This window comes from Neodothiora populina (assembly GCF_041146345.1).
Source record: "Neodothiora populina strain CPC 39397 chromosome Unknown canker_contig_17, whole genome shotgun sequence".
In the NCBI taxonomy this organism is placed as follows: Eukaryota; Fungi; Ascomycota; class Dothideomycetes; order Dothideales; family Dothioraceae; genus Neodothiora; species Neodothiora populina.
This window is the reverse complement of record NW_027191406.1, coordinates 1,447,284-1,467,432: the sequence shown is the minus strand read 5'-3', so window position 1 is coordinate 1,467,432 and position 20,149 is coordinate 1,447,284. Positions and strand designations below refer to the sequence as shown.

Sequence of the window (20,149 nt, the reverse complement as noted above, 5' to 3'; positions counted from 1 at the left end):
CGAGCCCAACCCACCTGAGGCAATCATTTCGTACCACAAGATGGCTGGCCTAGAAGTGTTTACCTATACTGTAGATATAGCCGCTATTCTCCTTGTCGAACCTCTAGTTCTTGTCTATCACTGATTATTGGGTTACAGACCTATCACCCGAGTTGCCATGTTTGTTGCTATGATGGCCGACAGACAGGAATATAGATGTCAGAGTAGCCAAAATGCATGATGAATGATAAACAACTCCAAGGCTGTCGCTGTGATTCATGAGTCGTTCAGTCCGAAGGTCACATACATCATTCTGTTGTACGGTATGAGCAAGTATGCGATGTATTTCACATAGTATCAGAGAAGACTTGAGTTCGATATATGTTGGCATACTTTGCAACGAGTTGGTGTCAAGCTTGATTTTGCTATCGAGTTCAGGTCACACAATCTACCCCGACTCGCGCCAAGACTGATTGACCACGTTCAGAATTCTGGAATTATGAACGTGCCTGTAATCACTCTTACATGTGTATACTATACTTCTCTATTTTCATCTCTACTTGCGTGCACTCAACTCAAAAGTCGAGAGTCACATGAAAGGAAAGCGGCTCACAAGACACCAATATAGAGAGATCGATGAAGCTATCGAAGCCCCATTAAAGGGCTCATCCGGATCAACTAACACCGGGTATCATCATCCTCGAAAACCAAAAGGAAAACATGTGAAGATGCAGCTCCCCGGACCAGGGAACATCAAAAACGATACCACCCATCCACCGTTGCGCCACCAATATCAATGCTAGAACCACCTTCCAGGACACCAAGCTACTCGCTATCGTCCTCTTCGAATGTCGCCGAAGCTTCTTCTGATTCATCATCCTCCTCGCTATCGTCGAGCACGTACTTGCTCTTCGCCGCCGGCTTTGCTGCAGCAGCTCTTCTTGGCTGTCTGGCTGCAGCGGCTTTAGGTGGTGGAGAGACGGCGCCCTCATCGTCGTCGCTCAAGATATCGTTCGCCAAGCTGTCATCCTCGTCAATCTCGTCATCTGAGATAGCTCTGCCCTTTTTTCTTGGGTGCTGCCTTCGCAGCAGGTTTTGGAGGGCCCTCCTTGGCTTGCTTTTTGGCGGCGTATGCCTTGGCCGCTGGTGAGAGGATCTTGGACGGAGCGACCGCAGGCGCCTTCTTCGTAGCTGTAGGCTTCGTGGCCTTGGATGTGCCACTCGTCTTGGTTTGAATAGATTTCAGCACGGGTTTACGAGTCGAAAGAAGAATGCTGTCATCGTCCATGTCATCTTCGAATGAGCCATTGAGGGTGACACCGTCGCGGTTGTTCAAGCCTTTAGCAGGAGTTCCACGGGCCAACTCTGCCCAATCAGTGTCATCCCCTACAGGATCGACACTGACTTTCCTAGTGGGCTGCTTCTTGGTAACGCTGTGAGAACTGGATGGGCGGCCTGAAGATTCAGTGATCAGAGGCTTGGCTGGGATAGAGCTAGGGAGAGGCTTGACAAATTTAGAAAGGTCTCCCAAGTCGTCACTCATAGAATCATCGTCAGACATCAGGTTGTAATTAGTGACCTTCTTCGCAGCTGCACGGCCTCCACGAGCTGCAGCTGGGGCAGGTTTGGAAGCAGCAATCTCCTCCACGGCGTCGAACATGTCCTCGTCTTCAGATTCGATCTTGGTAGGCTTCTTCTTCGCAGGAGCAGACTTTGCTGGAGCAGCTTTGGCGGGAATCGACTTGGCCGGTTTCTTCGTAACAAAGTCGTCGAGCTCCATATCCTCGTCGGAGTCGACGAGTGGCGAGGGTTTCTTGGCGGTCTTCTTCGGCTTCAAAACCTCGTCGTCTGAATCATCCAGCAGTGACGGCTTTGACGAAGTAGCTCTGGATGGTTTGATAGCAGCGAGATCATCAGAATCCGAGTCGTCAGAGACAACCAGCTTCTTCTTCTTAGCCACTGGCTTCGCGGCGGCCGCAGTCGCAGCTGCGGAAGCCTTTGATGCCTTCGATGTAGGTGGTATGAGGCCTTGTTTTTCCGCCGGGGGAGGGTCGACTGGGTTCTGTTCGATCCCCTTGACTACAGGATAGTTTTCGGCAGGTTTGCTGGTGGCGAGGAAGTTATCCATGAGTGTAGACGCGCCTTTGGAGGGTTTCTTGACTGCTGCCTTCGCCTTTTTCGAGACGGCAAAATCCTCATCACTCTCATCATCACTACCGCGGACTCGCTTGCCCTTGCCCTTGCCTTTGCCACCACCGATTCCGAGTTTGGCAGAGGCACGGCGACCCTTGTCCTTGATCTTTTTGGCACGTGTGACTTCTTGCTGTAACTGAGTCCTCCACTCCTCGAGTAGCTCGTCGAGATCGGTCTCCCAGAGATCCTTAGGTGACTTCTTGATCAAGACGTCAATCTCAACTTCTTTGTCGCCGATCTGTCTCAAGAGCTTCTCCACTCTTTCGGATGTCAAAGACCAAATAGCCATACCGAGAAGGTAATCGTAGTCATTGGCGCCTACTTCACCCTCCTCATCCTCGTCATCTTGCATGGCGTCTTCGAACTCACCCTGCTTCTTGGCTTCAATGACCTTCGGAATGGGCTTGAAGTTCAGCTTTGCCAGCTCGGACACAAGGACAGCCTTCTTCTTCTTCGAAACAACGAGCTTGCCATCAATAATCATCTTGACGAATCTCGACTGATTGCTCAGCTTGTCGAGCTCCTTCTGCATCTCGTTGAGCATATATTGCTTTCTCTTTTCGTAAAAGGCGAGACGGATGTGGTAAAACTCCTCCATGATGTCGAGGGGTGTTTCGTACTTGTGAATGCGTCCTTGGCCATCAAAGCAGACAAGGTTAGTCGTGGCCATGCTTTTGCTCAGCTTGAACTGCTCCTCGAGACCCTTCTCAAGTGCGGCTTTCATGCACTTGTCCTCAAGCTTGATGATGAAGTGGACCTTCTCGGGGGTGTTGTACTCCGTGTAGTCCTTGATGAACGAGGGAATTTTTTCGGCTTTGATGATTTCCTCGAGTTTATCCTTGAAGTCCTGTGTCCACATGCGTACGGGAAGCTCAGTGACTTCGACTTCGTTGTCATCGGTCTGGTAGATCTTGCCGCCGAATTTGAAACGACCTTGACCAATATCTTCAACCTCTCCCGTCCAACCACGGAACCAAGGCTTCATAGGTTGCATATCTTCCTTAGATCCATGCATTCTGCGTTTTAGGTTGTCGACAATTTCTTCAGGATTATAGTTCGGGATGCTAGTACTCCAGCCAGTACCAATACCATCGGCGCCGTTGACCAATATCATAGGAAGGATAGGAATGTACGTCTCGGGTTCAATCGTCTTGCCGTCGTCTGTGTTGTAAGTCAGGAGGGCCTCGTCCGTTGTGTGGAAAATTCGTCGAGCAAAGGGCGAAAGACGAGTATAAATATAACGAGCGCTTGCAGCATCGCTACCACCCTGAAGACGAGAACCGAAGTTGCCGCTAGGTTCGAGACAATTGATGTTGTTCGAACCGACGAAGTTCTGGGCAAGGCCTACGATGGTCTGCTGCATCGAGGCTTCACCGTAAGAGTAAGCAGTCAGACCCGAAACAGAACCTGCCAGCTCCACCACCTTGACATCTTTCTTCAGGTTTCTGCGGAAAGCTGTGTACAGGACCTTGCGCTGCGTCGGCTTGAAGCCATCGACGAGGGAAGGAATGGAACGGTAGTTATCAGCCATGGAGAACAGAATCAGCTCTTTGTTGATGAAGTCATCATAGGAAATCTTCTCCTTGCCAGACATGTCAAGGTAGGTGCCGGGCTGGTAGTTCTGGAGCCACATCTTTCTGTCATCAGCCTTCTTCTTGCTGAAGGCAAGATCAATCAATTGTGCTTCGTGCTCTTGCATGGTGTGGAACTCTTTTAGATGTTTGTCAAGATCAGCAAAGTAAATTTCCGCGTCCCGTGTATCGGAAGTACCCAATCCCTTGTAGTACTTGTGGTCCCAGCCTTTCTGGTTTCCCGACTGTTGTCGCCACGCCTCATACTCGGGCATGGTGAAGAAATCGCGCTTGGTACGAGGAGCTTTCGGATCACCTTTCCAGACCTTTACGATAGGAGTGATGAATTCGAGTAAGAAGCCTGGAATCCTGAGGAGACTGGGGAATTGAACCTGTAGGAAATTGATCAGGAGACCCTTGATGTGAGAACCATCGTGGTCTTGATCTGTCATGATCATGATATGACCATAACGTAGACCCTTGGTGTCTGTGTAGTCCTTTTTGTGTTGTAGGCCGACGAATTTCTTGATGTTGGTGATCTCCGAGTTCTTCATGATAGCGTCGTGGGAAGCATCGCGCACGTTGAGCATCTTACCACGCAGAGGGAAAACACCGAACAGATCAGGGTTCACGACCGCTCTGCCGGCAAGTGCTAGCAGACTAGCCGAGTCACCTTCAGTCAGGATCAGAGTACACTTGTATCCGTCCTTGGTTCCAGCCTTGTTTGCGTCGGTGAGTTTGGAATTGCTCATACGTGTGCGACGATTACCGTCGGTCTTCTGCATAGCTTTATCGGCCTTCTGCTGGGCGAAGTGGATGATATTGGCGACGGCTTCGGTTTTTTCGATAGCCTTGAGAAACTTGTCACTCAGTGTGCATTTGCTACCAAATTGACTTGGCTTAGTGGTAAGTTGCTCCTTGGTTTGTGAATTGAAAGCCGGGTTCACGATCTGACAATTCACGAATAAGAAAATGTGGTTTCGGATCTGAGCTGGTTTCAATTGGAAGCCCTTTTTGTTCTTCTTGAGTACGGCGTCCATGAGCTTGCCGACAATCTGATCAGCGATGTAGTTGACATGAGTACCGCCGGAAGTTGTAGCGATCGAGTTGACGAAGGAAACTTGCTGGAAAGAGCCGTCTGATACGGCGAAGCCAATCTCCCATCGCTCATGGGGATTGTCGGTGATGATGACCTCCTTCTCAGTTGCAGCACCGCCATCGATCAGGCTTTCTCTCTTGATGGCTTTGGAGTACATCTCCATGTACTGCTTGAATTTGGTAACTTTGACTCTGGTGTCGTTCAGGGAGACTTTGACGCCGGCTAACGATCCAGCCATGTCATAAACCCTGCGCTTGGCCAGAGCCTCGAAATCATCATCCATGCCGTCCATGTTGAATCTTTTGAAGTCTGGGTAGAATGTAACTTTGGTGTAGTCGCCGCCTCGTGATGATGCAGTAATCTTGGCTTTTTCCATGACGCTCATGTTGTTTCGCCAGGTCTGAACGTACTTCTTCTTGCGCGAGGTATCGACAGTCTCGAGAATGAACTTTGTACTGAAGACGTTACAGAGCTTTGCGCCGTACCCGTTTCTGCCACCGGTGACTTTCTGCTCGTCGTCGTCGTAGTTGGAACCAGTGAGAAGGTGTCCGAAAATCATCTCGGGGATATATATCTTCTCTTTTTCGTGAATCTCGATGGGGATACCCTTGCCGTTATTTTGGATCGAGACCTCGCCCTTTTCGCGGTCGATCCAGACTTTGATCTCATTCATGGTCGGATCTCTTGTTTTGTTGTCGGCGGCGTTCACGAGAATTTCATCGAAGATCTTGTAGAGACCAGGAACATAGCTGATATCGCGCGCTTCGATCTGGTCTGTCTCGGAGTTGAAGACCCACATGTTCTTCTCAGTCCGTTCTGTGGATCCGATATATGTGTCTGGACGCTTGATGATGTGCTCAAGTTGGGTGAGTTTCTGGTACTTGTCCGTGTTTCCTCCCTTCTTCGGTTTTGAGTCTGCCGAATCGTCCATTTCGGCGTCGATGGCGAGACTCTCGTTCTCGATCTCTTCCAATGGATGTCCGGCCGTCTTCTTTGGCGCCGATGCCTTTTTCGGCTTTCTCTGTGGAGGTGTGTCGTTTAGTAGGCCGTCATCGTCATCGTCCTGTTCAGAAGCCATGTCTACATCCGAGTCCTCATCTTCGGAGTCGACGACGCGCTTCTTTGGTGCAACCTTCTTTGTGACTTTCAGAGTTGTCTGTTTCTTTGGCGCAGGTTTCGCCTTTGGCGCCGCAGCTGCCTTCCTCGGAGCAGCCTTGGCTTTCTGTTCAATGGCTCCCATCAACGATTGCAACTTACGAGACGCACCTCATGTAGCAGAACTCACAGGCTTGATGACTTCGGGCTCAAAGTCGCTGGTTGCTTCGTCTGAAAAGACAGATTCCGCCATCGAGTCGTCCATGATGATAGAGAATCTGGCCGAATGGGTCGATAAAGGAACGGATTTAGTTGGAAGTCGACCCCATGCAAAGGAATGGCAGTAGCGAGTTATGCAGTGAATAATCCCTGTCCTATGGCATTAGATTGTTTGTTATTTGGTGTCGCTGGGCGTGTTTTCAAGTTTTAATGAAGTGAAAGAGATAGAGAAAGAGAGTGAGAGATATGTTTGTTTACATTAAATCCGTGGATAATTCCCTTGATGAATGCACATGTCCTTGGCGTTACGCGTGACTCGACTTGTGACGCGAAAGCGCGTGTAAATGACTAAGGTAGGTAGCGTTGTGATCTCAACGGCCGCATAAGCATGAGGTGTGAAAGCACTCGGAAGGTAAACTGAATGCTCGAAACAACGTCTCGAGAAGAGTAATGCAATGCTTGATGTATGCACGTTAGTGTTCTGCTGATACAATTCGATGAACACCCCGAAACCATCCTTCATGAGTGATGATCATGATGTTCCCTGACGCCTTGAGACTCCCTCATGCTTTCCATACTGCATGTTACCCTCCAAACGCCGTGTATGCTTCGTGAATTTGCTTCGGCTTTTGCCATGCTCCTTGGGCTCATTCACTCCCAGTGAAAACCTTTGTTCCATCTCCCATATCAACAGATAATGCCATCATTCTCAACCTCCTCCTCCTTGACACCCATCCCGTCTTTTGTCTTTCTTCGCTTCTCATTCCGTTTCCGCCTCTTCTCAGCCCTCTCCCTTTCGTCCTGCTCCTTTGCAACGTCCAGCCTGGTAGTGAGATCAATTGTCTCCCTCTCTTTCTCCTCATCTCTTTTCCTTTTCAGCCACTCCAGCCTGTCGATGACGTCCTGCAGAGTCGCTCGCTTGACCTCGCCAGTCTGTCCCGTCGCAATGAGATGCTGTTTACTGTTCAGATGCTCGACAAACTGCAGATTGTCCTTGAACGTGAGATCGCAAGCATCGCAGTAGAAACCCGCGCCCTTTCCCCGCTTGCCCACCGCCGACCCGGCAGGCACGAGCATCGTCCTTCCAATCTGAGCCGAGACATCGAGGCGGGCTTTCCGCGCTTCTGTGTCTTTTGCATCTGGGGGTGTCGATGCTCGTCGTATGTATTTTTTGCCTGCCAGCGCCGCTTCGTATTTCGCTTTGCCTTCTTCTTTGATGCGGGCTTCGCGGTCTTTGGCTTTTTGCGCGTATTCTTCTCGATCCCATGTTTTGCGGAAGTCTGTGTCGCTGGCTGGCGCACCGTAGGCGCCTGCGTTGCCGCTCATGACTAGGATGTTTTCGAAGCGGTGTTGATTCGTCGCAGATCAGTGTGTTTGAGGAAATGATTGATGTAGAATTCCTAGATGGGCGGAAACGACAACCTTTGAGAACGATGTCATGCGGGGTGAACGCCGCGCCAAGACTCGATTAAGTAAATCCCGAATTCATACTGCGAGTCGCCAAGGTATACAGAAAGGACTATCTAATCATAAATAGAGTGATGAACAGATGAAGGAGCACTTGCACGGTCAGAAGAGACAAAATGATCTGGCCCACCTATGATACATGGAGCTATGAGTCACAATAAATAAGCCATATCCAACACCATCACTTTCTCATCATGAATCTTCACTTCAGGCAAGCTCTCTGCCCAAAAACGCTGCCCCCTAGTTCATAACATGGAGTTCAATGGACCTAGAGCTCTTGCCTCGGAGCTCTATCTGATTCACAAATGGAACGAGCACAGCGGGCCACCTACACAGCGCCGCAACGAGATATTCCAAGAGTTCGTCAAGCTCGGCATGCGAGAGCGGTGGCGGTGGCACGCGCTGGCCGCGAAATACGACTTTGGAGACTTTACCGCCGAAGAAAAGGAGATAGTGCAGTGTCGATTTTGGCGAGCACGAAGCATTGCCGACACAATCGGCCACGATCTAAGCCGCGTCGTGGTGACAAACCGTGCCAATCCGATGAAGTGGTCGGATTTGAGGCGTCGCGTCGAACTGGATGATGATCTGTTATATGTGTGTGAATACGATGGCAGCCCGTTCGACGTGCTGCCAGAGCTTGCGTACTCGATGACGGCATTCGATGACCCAGACGATGTCGAAGAATGCCGTCGGTCGTCGCCGCGTGATCAGAGTCTTTGGGTCTCAGGCGTCTTCTGCATCATGGATAAGATTGTCTGGGTAAGTGAATCTGGAAACACCATTAGGGAGAAGTTCTGTGATCCGCAGGAGCTGAAGGAGGCTATCGAGGCATTTGAGAGATACAAGCCCTTTGAAAGTACATGGTGGACTGAGGCCACCAAGGTCGGCGAATATGCTGAGGATGACTGGTGTTCTGTTCTATAACCAAGTCCCCACATGCGAAACAGGACTTGGCGTCATTGATCGACCTGTATATAAGTTGCTTGATTCTAGCATGAAACTGGACGCTCTAGAAACTTGGCTTTTCATGAGCCTTACAGTAAACAAACATGTATACGCATGCCACGTAGATCGTAGTTGTCTCGATGACGAAAACGTCGTCCAATTACTGTGTACCTTATGATTACGCTTATAGATCTGACTCGAATATATATTGCCGACGTCACAGTCACTCTGCATTGTCCACATGCTGCATGACTTTGCGCAAGGTAAACAAGGCGAAAGGGTAAATCGACGAGTCGTAGGCGTAGCAGATATATACTATGAGTGACCAATGAGCTCATAGAAGCAGATGCTTCAGACAAGACAAGGTCCTGTCACCAACAGTATAAGAAAGCAGTTATCCTACCGTCACGTTCTAGTTGTGCCATCTTCTCAAAAGCTTCCACAAATATCTCACGACCATCAAATATCTGTACACGACTTCCAGATCGACTCCACAATCCACAAAAAAAGCAATCAAACATGTCGGACTACAACAACAACAACAACGACAACGATTCGGGCTTCGGCGGCGGCAACAACGACAACTTCGAGCAACGCCCCTCAGAGAACTACTCTTCTTCGTCAGAATCACGACAGGAGCCCTCGTCTTCCGGCGGAGAACAAGGAGGACTTGGCTCGACGATTGAGAGATCAGGTGGGGACACGTTGGTCAACGAAGGTATGTTTCATGTTCATCGAGCCCAAGGCTACCAAGATAGATGAAATATGATGATGGTGAGGGTTAAAGGATAGATGCTGACACTACAAAACAGGCGTCAACGATGTAATGAACAAAGAAGGGGTTCCCTCAGCCGCTGATGGGATCGTGGACTCGGCTGTTGATTACGAGGTCAATAAGCATCTCTAGATCTTTCTTCCGTCCCTTCGACAGACCAGACATCCACTAAATAGGCGGGACGGGGGGGTATCAAACGAAGGATTTGACTTGTCTATGTATCAATGCTATATGAAACAACTTGACGAAACTCAATTCATATCTCAGACATTGTGCCAATCCTGCACGCGCGACAACACATCCATAAAGGAAGATCAAGTGCAGATAAGTGAACAACCGTTCATGAACAGGAAAAGCCAAAGAGAAGTAAACTCAGGCAAATCCAAAGGCAAGCCTGAGTCAAGTCCTCGGAAGTAAAAGAGATCCAAGAACCTTAAGAGCAGAATGGCATACAGTATCGCCCCTCTCAATGTGGGGTAAAGTAAAGTGCCTGAGCATGGTAGACCACCTCGGTAATAAGCCCATGCTTATTCATTTTATCATAGAACACGAAAGGGATAAGTCCTTCATACACCTGGTTGCAATCGAGAGGAATTTCAAAGTGAGGATAGGAATAAGGAACAAAAATGATCAAGTGTGCTATACCATCGCTCCGATGTCCGAGAGTGGTGGTGAGAGTACCCCGCTGCTCGTACATGACTGCAAATGCACTACAGAGGTTTGCAACGACCACCACGACGATCTGCTTGAGAGATGTACCACCGATAGAGAATAGAAGATTTGATACGAGGCAGTTCTCGACCTCGCGAAAACACAGATTGATGGAGATGTCGGGCTTCACAGACGATCAACTGGATGTACGAGCGACCATCGAGAAGATATGCTCTAGATTTGACGATGTATGTTCTGGTCTCATAGACTATGATTGCGACTGTGATAGTCTGATAAAAGACACAGGACTACTGGCTAGCCAAAGACCAAGCCTCGGAGTATCCCCACGAATTGCATTCCGCTCTTGCCAAATCGGGCTACATAGGCATTGCACTCCCACCCAGCCTGGGTGGCAGCGGACTGGGCATACTAGAGGCGACGATGATGCTTCAGACAATATCTGAATCAGGTGCGGGCATGGCAGGGGCGCAGTGTGTGCACGCCAATGTGTATGCCACACAGCCGGTGGCCAAGTTCGGCACAGAGGAGCAAGTGGCGAGGTTCTTGCCGGGGTTGATCGAAGGGACTGATAGGGTCTGTTTCGGAGTCACGGAGCCAAATATTGGACTTGAGACGTTGAAACTGAAGACAACCGCCAGGAAAGTAGAAGGGGAAACGGGAGGATACCGCGTCAGTGGACAGAAGATCTGGATATCGTCTGCGCAGGTGGCTAACAAGATGATCCTACTGGCGCGCACCACGCCCCTGGAACAAGTCAAGAAAGCGTCAGAAGGACTATCATTGTTCTTCATCGATTTTGACAAGACTAAGCCAGGCTTGCAACTGAGACGAATCAAGAAGATGGGCGGCGGGGCAGTCGATGCGAACGAGGTGTTTTTGGACGACTATCACATTCCTGCTGACAACTTGATTGGAGAAGAAGGACAAGGTTTCAAGATCGTGCTGCATGGTATGAATGCTGAGAGATGTCTTCTGGCTGGCGAGGCATTGGGGCTGGGCTATGCGGCGCTGAAGAGGTAAGTGCATCTCACAGTCTCCTGTGACGATTCCGACGGCTGATCTTAGTCAAAGAGCATCGATGTATGCCCGTGAGCGCGTCGTCTTTGGCCGTCCTATCGGTCAAAACCAAGGGATCCAGCATCCACTAGCATCGGCATACATGCATCTCGAGGCAGCAAAGCTTGTGACTTACCATGCGGCACGTTTGTATGACCAGTCTGCACATGATGAGACGGTATCTACGCGTGCGGTAGGAGTGGCATGCAACAGCGCCAAGTATCTGGCGGCGGAAGCAGCTCTCACGGCATGCGAGAGGAGCGTGTTAAGTATGGGCGGAATGGGATACGCCGCAGAATATCATGTTGAGCGGTATCTGAGGGAGTGCTTTGTGCCGCGGATCGCACCCGTAAGTCGGGTAAGCATCTACCAGACACTTCATCGCGGACGAAGCAGAATGATGGCTGACACGCTCAATTGCAGGAGATGATAATGAATTTCGTGGGCGAAAAGGTGCTCGGATTGCCGCGCAGCTATTAGAGGACGGGGACCAGACGGAGTTAAGATGGAGTGGAAGGGCGGAGGCAGCGGAGAAGAAACGGAGATTCTTGGCGGATGACCGCGTCCAGGGTCGGCGCTAGAACGAAAGAAGAAAGAACGATCGACGTTGGATTGTTGGAAAATGGAAAATCTCCAGCGAATGTTTCCATTTCGTTTCGGTTCGCCTTCGAAGACAATAATTAACCAGACATCAGAAAATATCATCACCTTCTTTTATTTCTTGATACACGAGGAAAGAGCTGCGTTCAAGATACCCCCATTCTGCAAATCCCGGTTTCATCGAATTTCTCTGTTTCTCTCCATCTCTATCTTTCTTGTCGAGGCAAATCCATCCATCTCAGTGATGCTTTCGGCCTTCCGAAGGAGCACAGCGACTCTTCCCAGGACAGCCGCATCTGCCGTCCACCCCAGGACTATCACCGTCGGTCGCAATGCCGCAGTGAATTGCACCAAGTCGAGGTCGACGACGCTTCTCCAACAGCGCCTGTCGACGCCGTCGGTCATCGGCGCCCGCAGCTTTTCTCAGTCTTCCTTCTTCAGAGATGCCGGTGCAGCAGCAGTAGCAGCAAACGATGATGGCGTCTTACCTGCCAAGGATGTGCCCTTGACCACTTTCGCGGAGCTGGGCCAGAGAGAATTGGTTCATCCCAATGTCGTCCGATCTCTCAAGAGAATGGGCCTGGACACGATGACCGAAGTGCAGTCTGCCACCATCAGCCAGGCTCTGCAAGGCAGCGATCTCATTGCCCAGGCAAAGACCGGCACAGGAAAGACGCTCGGCTTCTTGATTCCAGTACTACAGAACATGATCTCGCAAGACCCCTCTCTCGCCAGCAGAAGCAACGTGAGGAGGCAACCGAGAACGACGGCTGACGACATCCGCGCAATCATCATCTCACCCACCCGCGAACTCGCCGAGCAGATCGCCGTCGAGGCCCGAAGACTCGTCGATGGCACCAACGTCATTGTGCAGACGGCGGTCGGAGGAACACAGAAGAGCTCGGCACTGAGGGCGATGCAGAGAGAAGGAAGCCACATTCTCGTCGGCACCCCCGGCAGGATCAAGGACATCTTCAGCGACAAATACTCGGGCGTCAGCGCACCCGGACTCGATGCTCTGGTCTTCGACGAGGCCGACAGACTTCTCGACCAGGGTTTCTGGCCGGAGATTGAGGAGATTCTCGAGCTTCTCCCAGGCCCCGAGCAAAAGGACAGACAGACGCTGATGTTCAGCGCCACCGTGCCTCGTGATGTCGTCAATCTGGTCAAGACTGCTCTCAAGCCCGACTTCCAGTTTGTCAAGACCGTGCGCGACGACGAGGAGCCCACCCACACTCGAGTGCCCCAGAAGTTGGTCAGAGTCAACGGCCTCGAGAACTATGCTCCTGCCCTCACCGAGATCATCACAAAAGAAATCCAGAAGACCAAGGACGACCCCAGTGTGCGTCCCTTCAAGGCCATCGTCTACTTCAACTCGACAGCCGAAGTCACCTGCATGACCTCGATTCTACGAAACCTCCCTACCGTCGAATCTCTCGACAAAGCCGCCGCTGCCCCCACTGAAGCAGTAGACAGCTTCTCCAACCGCAGGTTCGGTGGAAGAAGCAGACACCCCTTCGGCAGCACCAGGATCTTCGAGATCCACGCCAAACTCAGCCAGAGCCAGCGCACTCGTGCCGCCGAGAACTTCAGATTGTGCAACTCCGGTATCCTCTTTTCCTCCGACGTCACAGCCAGAGGAATGGATTTCCCCAACGTTACTCATGTCATCCAAATCGGTATACCCGGCAGCAAGGAGACGTATATCCACCGCATCGGCCGTACCGCACGTGCCGGCAAGGAGGGTGAAGGATGGCTTCTCACCGCGAACTTCGAGAGCGGCGAGCTCGGTCGTCGCCTACCTGACCTTCCTCTCAAACCGCTCGAGCCTGGCGTCTTGACCACGGCAGACATCGACATGACCCGCGAAGCCCAGATTCCCGCCTCGGCTGCCACCATTTTGCGCCAGGTCGCCGAGGCCGTCAAGCTCGTCGCCTTCGAGGACAAGGAGAAAGTCTACACAGCCATGTTAGGAGTATACCAATGGTTCCCTCGCAAGCAAAATCTCATCGCTGCAATGAACGACCTCTCGCGCTTTGGCTTTGGGATGCCCGATCCCCCGAGGATTGGTCCAGGCCTGGTTCAAAAGCTCGGTCTCGGTCGCATCGCGGGCATCAACTCACGCTCCGGCGGCGGAGACTTCCGCAGAGGCAGCCGTGACGACCGTGACTCGTCCGACCGCGACCCCTTTTCCGACCGCGGTGGCCGAGGAGGCTACAACAGCAGTAGTGGTCGCGGAGGCAGAGAGCACTTTGGCGAACGTCGCCGCGGCGGCGGCGGCGGCGGCGGCAGAGACGACCACGTCGGCGGCAGAGACAACCGACGAGGAGGAAGTGACTTTGGCGACCGTCGCGGAGGCGGGTCATCCGGATCAAGATTCGGTGACAGAGGCGGCAGAGGAGGCGAGGGACGCGGTCGCGGAGGAAGAGACAACGGCGACGAGGGCGGCTTCTCCGAGCGACGACTGAGCTTCGGCGGCGGCGAGAGACGTGACCGCTACTAGATGTCTTTTCGTTTCTCTCTCTGTCCCCCCCCCCCTTTTCTCCCCTCTTATATCCGGCAGCTATATCAGTCAATGAGCGCAGCCATGTATTATTTTGTTGTTGTCTTGTAAGAAATAAAAAGGAGAGCCGCATGCATGAATGTATTATAGACTTTGACATACCCCAAAAGCAAACCCTTTCTCAAATCAACACGACACGAGCAGTATACGTTTCATGTGTAATGTGTAATTAGCTATGCAAAGTACCTCCCTACCCACCTCAAGCAAGGCAAAGAAGCGCGAATAGCCGGGCCCGAGTACCAGACAATACTGTACAGCAACAGCAACGCAAAGAAATTATATGAGAACACGAACTATCCCATTCCGTGGACTCCAGACCCCCTATCTTCTTCTATCTCTCGCCCTCCTTCCTGACAGTAGCTAGATGCGGCGTCCGCATCTGGACGCATTTGTCTTCGTCGATCAAAGGCTCCGATGTCAATTTCCTACCATGCCAACACAATAGGAAGGCGAAGGTAGGCAGAAGCAGCAGAGAATGCCGAGATCAGGTAAAGTTACAGTACCTAGCTTACCTTTGGGAGCAATCATACCTTACCTTGCGTAGTATCGGTGATGGGGAAGACGAGCAACGGAGAAGCGAATGAACAGACCGTATGGAAAGTAGAGCATTTAGAGCAGTAGTGATGGTAATGATAGCTCGATCGAGAAATAACAAAAAACTTGACCACAAGTACTTGTCGTTTCTTTTCGCTACCTGCACTGTATGGTGATCACTGTGATGCCAACCACCCTATTTGTAGTCATGCATGAATTCCAGTCAACAGAAGCTGACCCTTGTTGTACCACCCCCCGTGTGCCGTTGCCCGTTCCAAAAACTCCTGTCATCAAATGACCCTGTTCCCGGCCTGACCCTTCCCAGTGATGATGATTTCGAGAAGCAGGAAAAGAAATACGAAATTCAAGAAGATGCGAAGAGGCAGCAACCATGAGCCTTGGCAACCCTTGCCCTTGCACTTCAGAAACAGAGAGCATTATCAGAGAACCCGTCCGACAAAAAGGAATACTAATGCATCTGTTGCTTGTAGTTCCAGCCTCCGTCCTTGAACAACTTGCCTCTCATCTCCTGGTCTCGTTTCTTCTCCTCTTGAGTCACAGCGTCACCACTCTCAAGCCACTGAGCAGAAGATCCACGGTCCCTAAACCTCTTCATGCGATCGGCCTTCGTGCCCTTGAACACCTCGTCCATCTGCAACGGCGCTATGGGACCAAACACACTCTCTGGGTCCACCAGCTGCTGTTGCGTGAGCAAATCGCGAAGCGCGGGTGACGCAACCCAACTAGGAGCGCGGAAGCCGCCATTGCCATTGCGTGCGCCGGCGCCTGGATTCCCGTCCGGAGAACCGTCGTCGGAGTCAGACTCGTCTTCGCTATCTGTTTGGATCTCCGGTAGCGCAATGTTCTCGCCGTTGACGTAGAGAGGTGAGGACTTGATAGCTGACTTTGCCGTCGACTTTGGCATTGCACTAGCAGGGCGGCCCGGCGTCTTGAAGGCTGATGGCGGTGGCTTACTTGACGCTGCCGAGTCTTGTGCATGATGGCTGCTACCTGCCTGGTTGGCACTGTCTGCAAAGGGAATGCGTGCAGTGGACAGCTTCAGCATGTCATTAGGATGCATCGGCGGCTTTGCATGTTGTAGCTGATGTTGGGCGTTGACTGTCGCTTTGTACATATTCATGCCCTGAGGGTGGTGCGGAGCAGGAGGAGGTGCATGACTGTAGCCATTGGGGAATTTGTTGAAGGTCTCCTGCGTGTTCTGCTGAGTGTCAATGAATGATGGTTCATCCTTGCCGTGATGTTGATAACATACCTTGCGCATGTATGATGGTCGCTTTGGAGGAGCCATGACCGAATGACGCTCCAGCGCGACCTCTTCTTCTTCCAAAGTCTTCCTTCGTTTATTCTCCTGGGCGTGATAGGTGGCGGGACCGCGCTGCATCCCAGGTCTCTGTTGCGGCTCATCCTCCCCATCTAATGCTCGCTTGGAGGATTTACCTGGAATGGCTGGACGGGCAACTTCTTTCTGAGCAAGTTGTCTCAGTGTGCCTTGGACATCGCCTCGGGGATAATTCGACTGAGCCCGCGCCTTGTCCTGTTTCTCTTGCTCCAAGGCTGCCACAAGCTGCTCTGCCCTGGCCTTTTCTTGCGCCGCTTGCACACGCTGTTCTTCAAGCTTTCTCTGGTCGGCTTGTCTCTGAGCTGCAGCGCGAGCTTCCTGTATGCGGCGCTGTTCTGCAAGTCGTTCTTCGCGTATGCGCTTCTGCTCGGCAGCTTTGCGCTCTTCTTCTGCTTTCCGTTCTTCTTCGGCTTTTGCGGCTCGCTTTCTTTCAAGCTCACGCTTCTGCTCGACTTTGCGGAGAGCAGCCTTTTCATCCTTTAGTCGAGTTAGTCTAAATTCTTTTCACGTTTTCAATACAGATGCATGTCCTTACCTGTTCCTTCTTACGAGCTGCAGCTTCAAGAGCGCGCACCCGAGCAGTAGAAGCAGGATTTGCCTTGGGACCAGTGGGCTGTGCACTTCCAGCCCTACCACGATTTGCAGTCTTCGGTGCAGTCGGTGGTGGCGTAGGTTCCAGTGAGCGGTCTTGTGGTTGCGCGGAGCCAAGCTAGATATCAAGGTCAGTAAGACATAATGGCTTCGGAAATGAGCTGTACTCACTCTTTGAGACTGTGACGCAATCTTGATGCTGACTGGTGCCGGTCTGTGGCCGGGTGCGGTCGCGGGTCTTGCGGGTCTGACTAGACGACCGGGCGCTCTCAGTTTACCAGCAGTAGCCAGAGTCTTTGGTGGCGGAGGTGGAGGCACATCGTCGACATCACTGACATCCTCCTCAGCAGCCTTCGTTGGCGATTCGAGCCTTCCGGCAGTGGCAGGTCTCTCCTTCTCCACTCGTGCAGCTTTCTCACGCTCGGCCTTCTGGCCTGCCGCCTTCTGTCGTTCTTTCTCTCTCGCCTTCTCAAGATCATCAACTTTTGACTCCTTTTCCTTTCTCCTGTCACTTTCTGTAGAGCTTCTTGTTTTCCTGCCTTCGGCCAGTCTTTCGATGGGCTTGGGAGGGAAAGAGAATTCGGCGTCGAATCCGCCAGGCATTCTCGAGGTATGTGACTCGACGCCTTGCGATGATGCGATTTGTTGTCGTGAAGGAGAAGTCAAAGAGTCCATCTTGGCCTGAGCACTAGCACTGGCACTACTGGCGAAAATGCCTTTGGCCGATTTGAGAACGGAATAGAGTTTGGCTTTCGATGCACTCAGCGGGGCATCTGCGAACCTCCTCGAGTGGGTCGATGTTGGCGTTGTGCTGTTTACCACACCTGCAGCATGAGCCAAATCGGGATTCGATACGCATCCGGTCTTCTTATGTAGACTCGAAGGCTCCAGTTTACCAGGAGAAGCGAGTGACAAAGTTGAAAATGACTTCTGGTGTCCTAAGAAATGTTTGTGAGGAGTTTGGCGCATGGCCGGGACCGGAAGTTCCTCCATGCTTGCAGCAGTCGATGGACGAGAATCTACAGTGTCTTGACGAGTGAGCACTGGATGTGCTCCAGCCACCTGTCCAGACCGAGAGCGTATCGGAGTTATCCAATCATCGTCGTCGTCATCGTCCTGAGCCTGCACCTCATCAGATGCATCATCTTCCTTGGGCAAAACTGGATAGTCGACGGCAGGTACAGCGAACGGGATCGACTTGGAAGCACGTGGCTCTTTGGACTGACCCAAAGCATTAATTCTGTCGTGCAATCGCTGGGTGGACGTTTTGTTGTGGACTTCAGCCTCATCACGGACGTCTTCATCTGACTTCTGTTCATCTTCGTCATCCTCTATGGCATTTTCGACCTCTGCATTCTCCATGTCTTCCTCGTCTTCGTCCTTCTCGGCTTGCGGTTGACTCGCGCCCAAACTCCTGCCGTGGGTCTGCCTTCCAGGCACACTGTTACGACCAAGGGCATCGATGTGGCTGTTCCTTGCTCCAATGCTACGTTTCAGAGGTTCTCTTGCTGGCAGAGCGGCGAAATTCAAGCTACTCTTCCTAACAAGCTTGTTTTCCGGGCTAGACATTTCCGATGGCGATCTCGCATTCTCGTCATCGTCCTCATCCATAACATCTGGATGTGGCTCATCGTTTTCGTTTTCAATTGTCCAGTTACCAGAAGCCCTTTCGTCCTCGGGCGCATCCTGTTGCGGTGAAGAAGATCGATTGTCGCGGGAGTTGGCAGCATTTCTTTCCTGTTCCATCTCCGGGTCATCATCGGGCACCGTCGCATCATCTGGTTCCTGCGTGTCTGGTCCTGCGTCTTCAACGTCGTCATCTGCACATTGCGGCTTGGCAATATCTGCAGTAGTCGGCTGTATACTCGGCTGGACAGTCTCTTCCAAGGTCTCTAGCTGTGGTTCCGCGACGACTGTTTGTACGAAACTGGGCTGACCGAATGTACTTTGGGTGCCGCTGGGATTGCGAGAATCCATCTCCATCTCATCCTCTGTTATACCGTGATATCCTGAGTCAGTGTTCCCCTCGCCGGGTCGATGTGGGCTTCTGCGGCTGCTGCCCTTCTGTGGACTGCGCTCTGTGCTATCTTCTGCAATTTTGAACTGGGCTACTTTGTTGTAAAAGGAATTATTCGGTGCTGAACTTAATGCTAATTGTGAGTTTGGTGCAAACAGATCTCCCAGCGGCTAGAATCATGATCAGCTTGCTTGCCCTTTTGGTTCAGGGATGATATAAACACTGCGTCGAACTTACCGCGCGAGCAGCCAAGGCATCTCTCTTTCGTGCTGTCATGGGTGTCTTGCCTCGAAGTTTGCCTGGAGTCTTGAAAACATCGGCAAAGTTTCTGAGCATAATGTATCAGCTAAAGTTTCTTTACATAATCTTCAAGGCTCATTGACTACGGACCGCTTAACATCCTTGCTGAATATTTCAGCCATGTGCTCATTAAGCCATTCCAATTCATTTGTGACCGCAAAGCTGAACTCCTCCACTTCCATGTCGTGGAACTGCTGTGCTTGATCGCGCTCATTTTGAATCCATTGTGAAGAACCTGGAGGCGCAGCTATCTTAGAGCGAGACGCCATTGTGAGGTGATTGTTTGCTGTGTTGATGGATTTTGAAGAGCAAATGCTTGCGCCGAGAGCGCTCGTTCGAGGTAAATCTATAGTACAGAGGCGGTCATGTCCAGTCTATCCAAGGATTTCAGCTGTAAGATAAGTATAGAATGTGGTGTGAGTTGGTCGTGAAATACTGTATGTCGTCGATGTTGTCGCGTTTGTTGATTCAAACATGGAGTTGTTTTGGTTTCGATTCGCTCTTTCCCGATTCGCGAGCGCACGTGCACTAGCATGCCAAGACTACCGTCATGTTCTCAGATCGCTAGACTTCCCTTCCTGAGCACGTTTATCTTACTGTATATCGACTAATACCTGCGATCATCGTGTCAGAAACTTGATCATCTCACTTTATAACACTTAGGAGATCATCGGATGGTTCGCATCGTGCATCAAACAATCTTCGATTCATTTAAGTGACCAGCGCATCAAGATGAATGGAGACTTTCATTCAGCCTTCCATGACCATTGTTCAGTTACACCTTCAATCCATTTAAAAAGAACTCATCGGTACCCAACAATAGCTTCATATCCTAGCAACTCCTTGATTCCTCGAAAACACGTCTTTCTCCTTGTCTATATCATATAAATGAAGCCTGTGGACTACACTGACACAGCCGCGATGTTCTTCCCTTAAGAATATAAAATGAATGATAGAAGCCAATGTCCTTCGCCTATCATGGTCCATTACTAGGATTGTGGGTTTGACCTCGATTACGCTGTCCACCGCTTGTCCCTAAGGGGAAGTTGACCCTCAAGTCATCCAGAGTTTCGCCGATCCTCAAGACTTGATTGGAAACAGGCCCTGGAT

At 51.2% G+C, this 20,149-nt stretch overlaps 6 protein-coding genes across 6 annotated transcripts; 3 read left to right on the top strand and 3 right to left on the bottom strand.

The window, feature by feature from the left end:
- Window positions 1-1,021: 1,021 nt before the first annotated feature.
- AAFC00_004375 (uncharacterized protein) lies at window positions 1,022-6,202 on the bottom strand (the record flags this gene model as incomplete). Its single annotated transcript, XM_069348450.1, has 2 exons — window positions 1,022-6,064; window positions 6,128-6,202. The coding sequence occupies 2 exons, from the start codon at window positions 6,200-6,202 to the stop codon at window positions 1,022-1,024; spliced, it is 5,118 nt and encodes a 1,705-aa protein (XP_069202562.1).
- A 641-nt stretch (window positions 6,203-6,843) lies between these two features.
- Window positions 6,844-7,482, bottom strand: AAFC00_004374 (uncharacterized protein; the record flags this gene model as incomplete). Its single annotated transcript, XM_069344007.1, has 1 exon — window positions 6,844-7,482. The coding sequence occupies one exon, from the start codon at window positions 7,480-7,482 to the stop codon at window positions 6,844-6,846; it is 639 nt and encodes a 212-aa protein (XP_069202561.1).
- Window positions 7,483-9,090: 1,608 nt separating this feature from the next.
- AAFC00_004373 (uncharacterized protein) lies at window positions 9,091-9,478 on the top strand (the record flags this gene model as incomplete). Its single annotated transcript, XM_069344006.1, has 2 exons — window positions 9,091-9,289; window positions 9,384-9,478. The coding sequence occupies 2 exons, from the start codon at window positions 9,091-9,093 to the stop codon at window positions 9,476-9,478; spliced, it is 294 nt and encodes a 97-aa protein (XP_069202560.1).
- A 689-nt stretch (window positions 9,479-10,167) lies between these two features.
- On the top strand, window positions 10,168-11,554 carry AAFC00_004372 (uncharacterized protein; the record flags this gene model as incomplete). Its single annotated transcript, XM_069344005.1, has 4 exons — window positions 10,168-10,245; window positions 10,304-11,034; window positions 11,090-11,432; window positions 11,498-11,554. 4 exons carry the CDS (start codon window positions 10,168-10,170, stop codon window positions 11,552-11,554), a joined length of 1,209 nt encoding a protein of 402 aa, XP_069202559.1.
- Window positions 11,555-11,918: 364 nt separating this feature from the next.
- Window positions 11,919-14,177, top strand: AAFC00_004371 (uncharacterized protein; the record flags this gene model as incomplete). Its single annotated transcript, XM_069344004.1, has 1 exon — window positions 11,919-14,177. The coding sequence occupies one exon, from the start codon at window positions 11,919-11,921 to the stop codon at window positions 14,175-14,177; it is 2,259 nt and encodes a 752-aa protein (XP_069202558.1).
- Window positions 14,178-15,240: 1,063 nt separating this feature from the next.
- AAFC00_004370 (uncharacterized protein) lies at window positions 15,241-19,308 on the bottom strand (the record flags this gene model as incomplete). The annotated part of the gene is made up of 6 exons (XM_069344003.1): window positions 15,241-15,990; window positions 16,045-16,608; window positions 16,667-16,840; window positions 16,894-18,909; window positions 18,977-19,067; window positions 19,130-19,308. The coding sequence occupies 6 exons, from the start codon at window positions 19,306-19,308 to the stop codon at window positions 15,241-15,243; spliced, it is 3,774 nt and encodes a 1,257-aa protein (XP_069202557.1).
- Window positions 19,309-20,149: the final 841 nt, after the last annotated feature.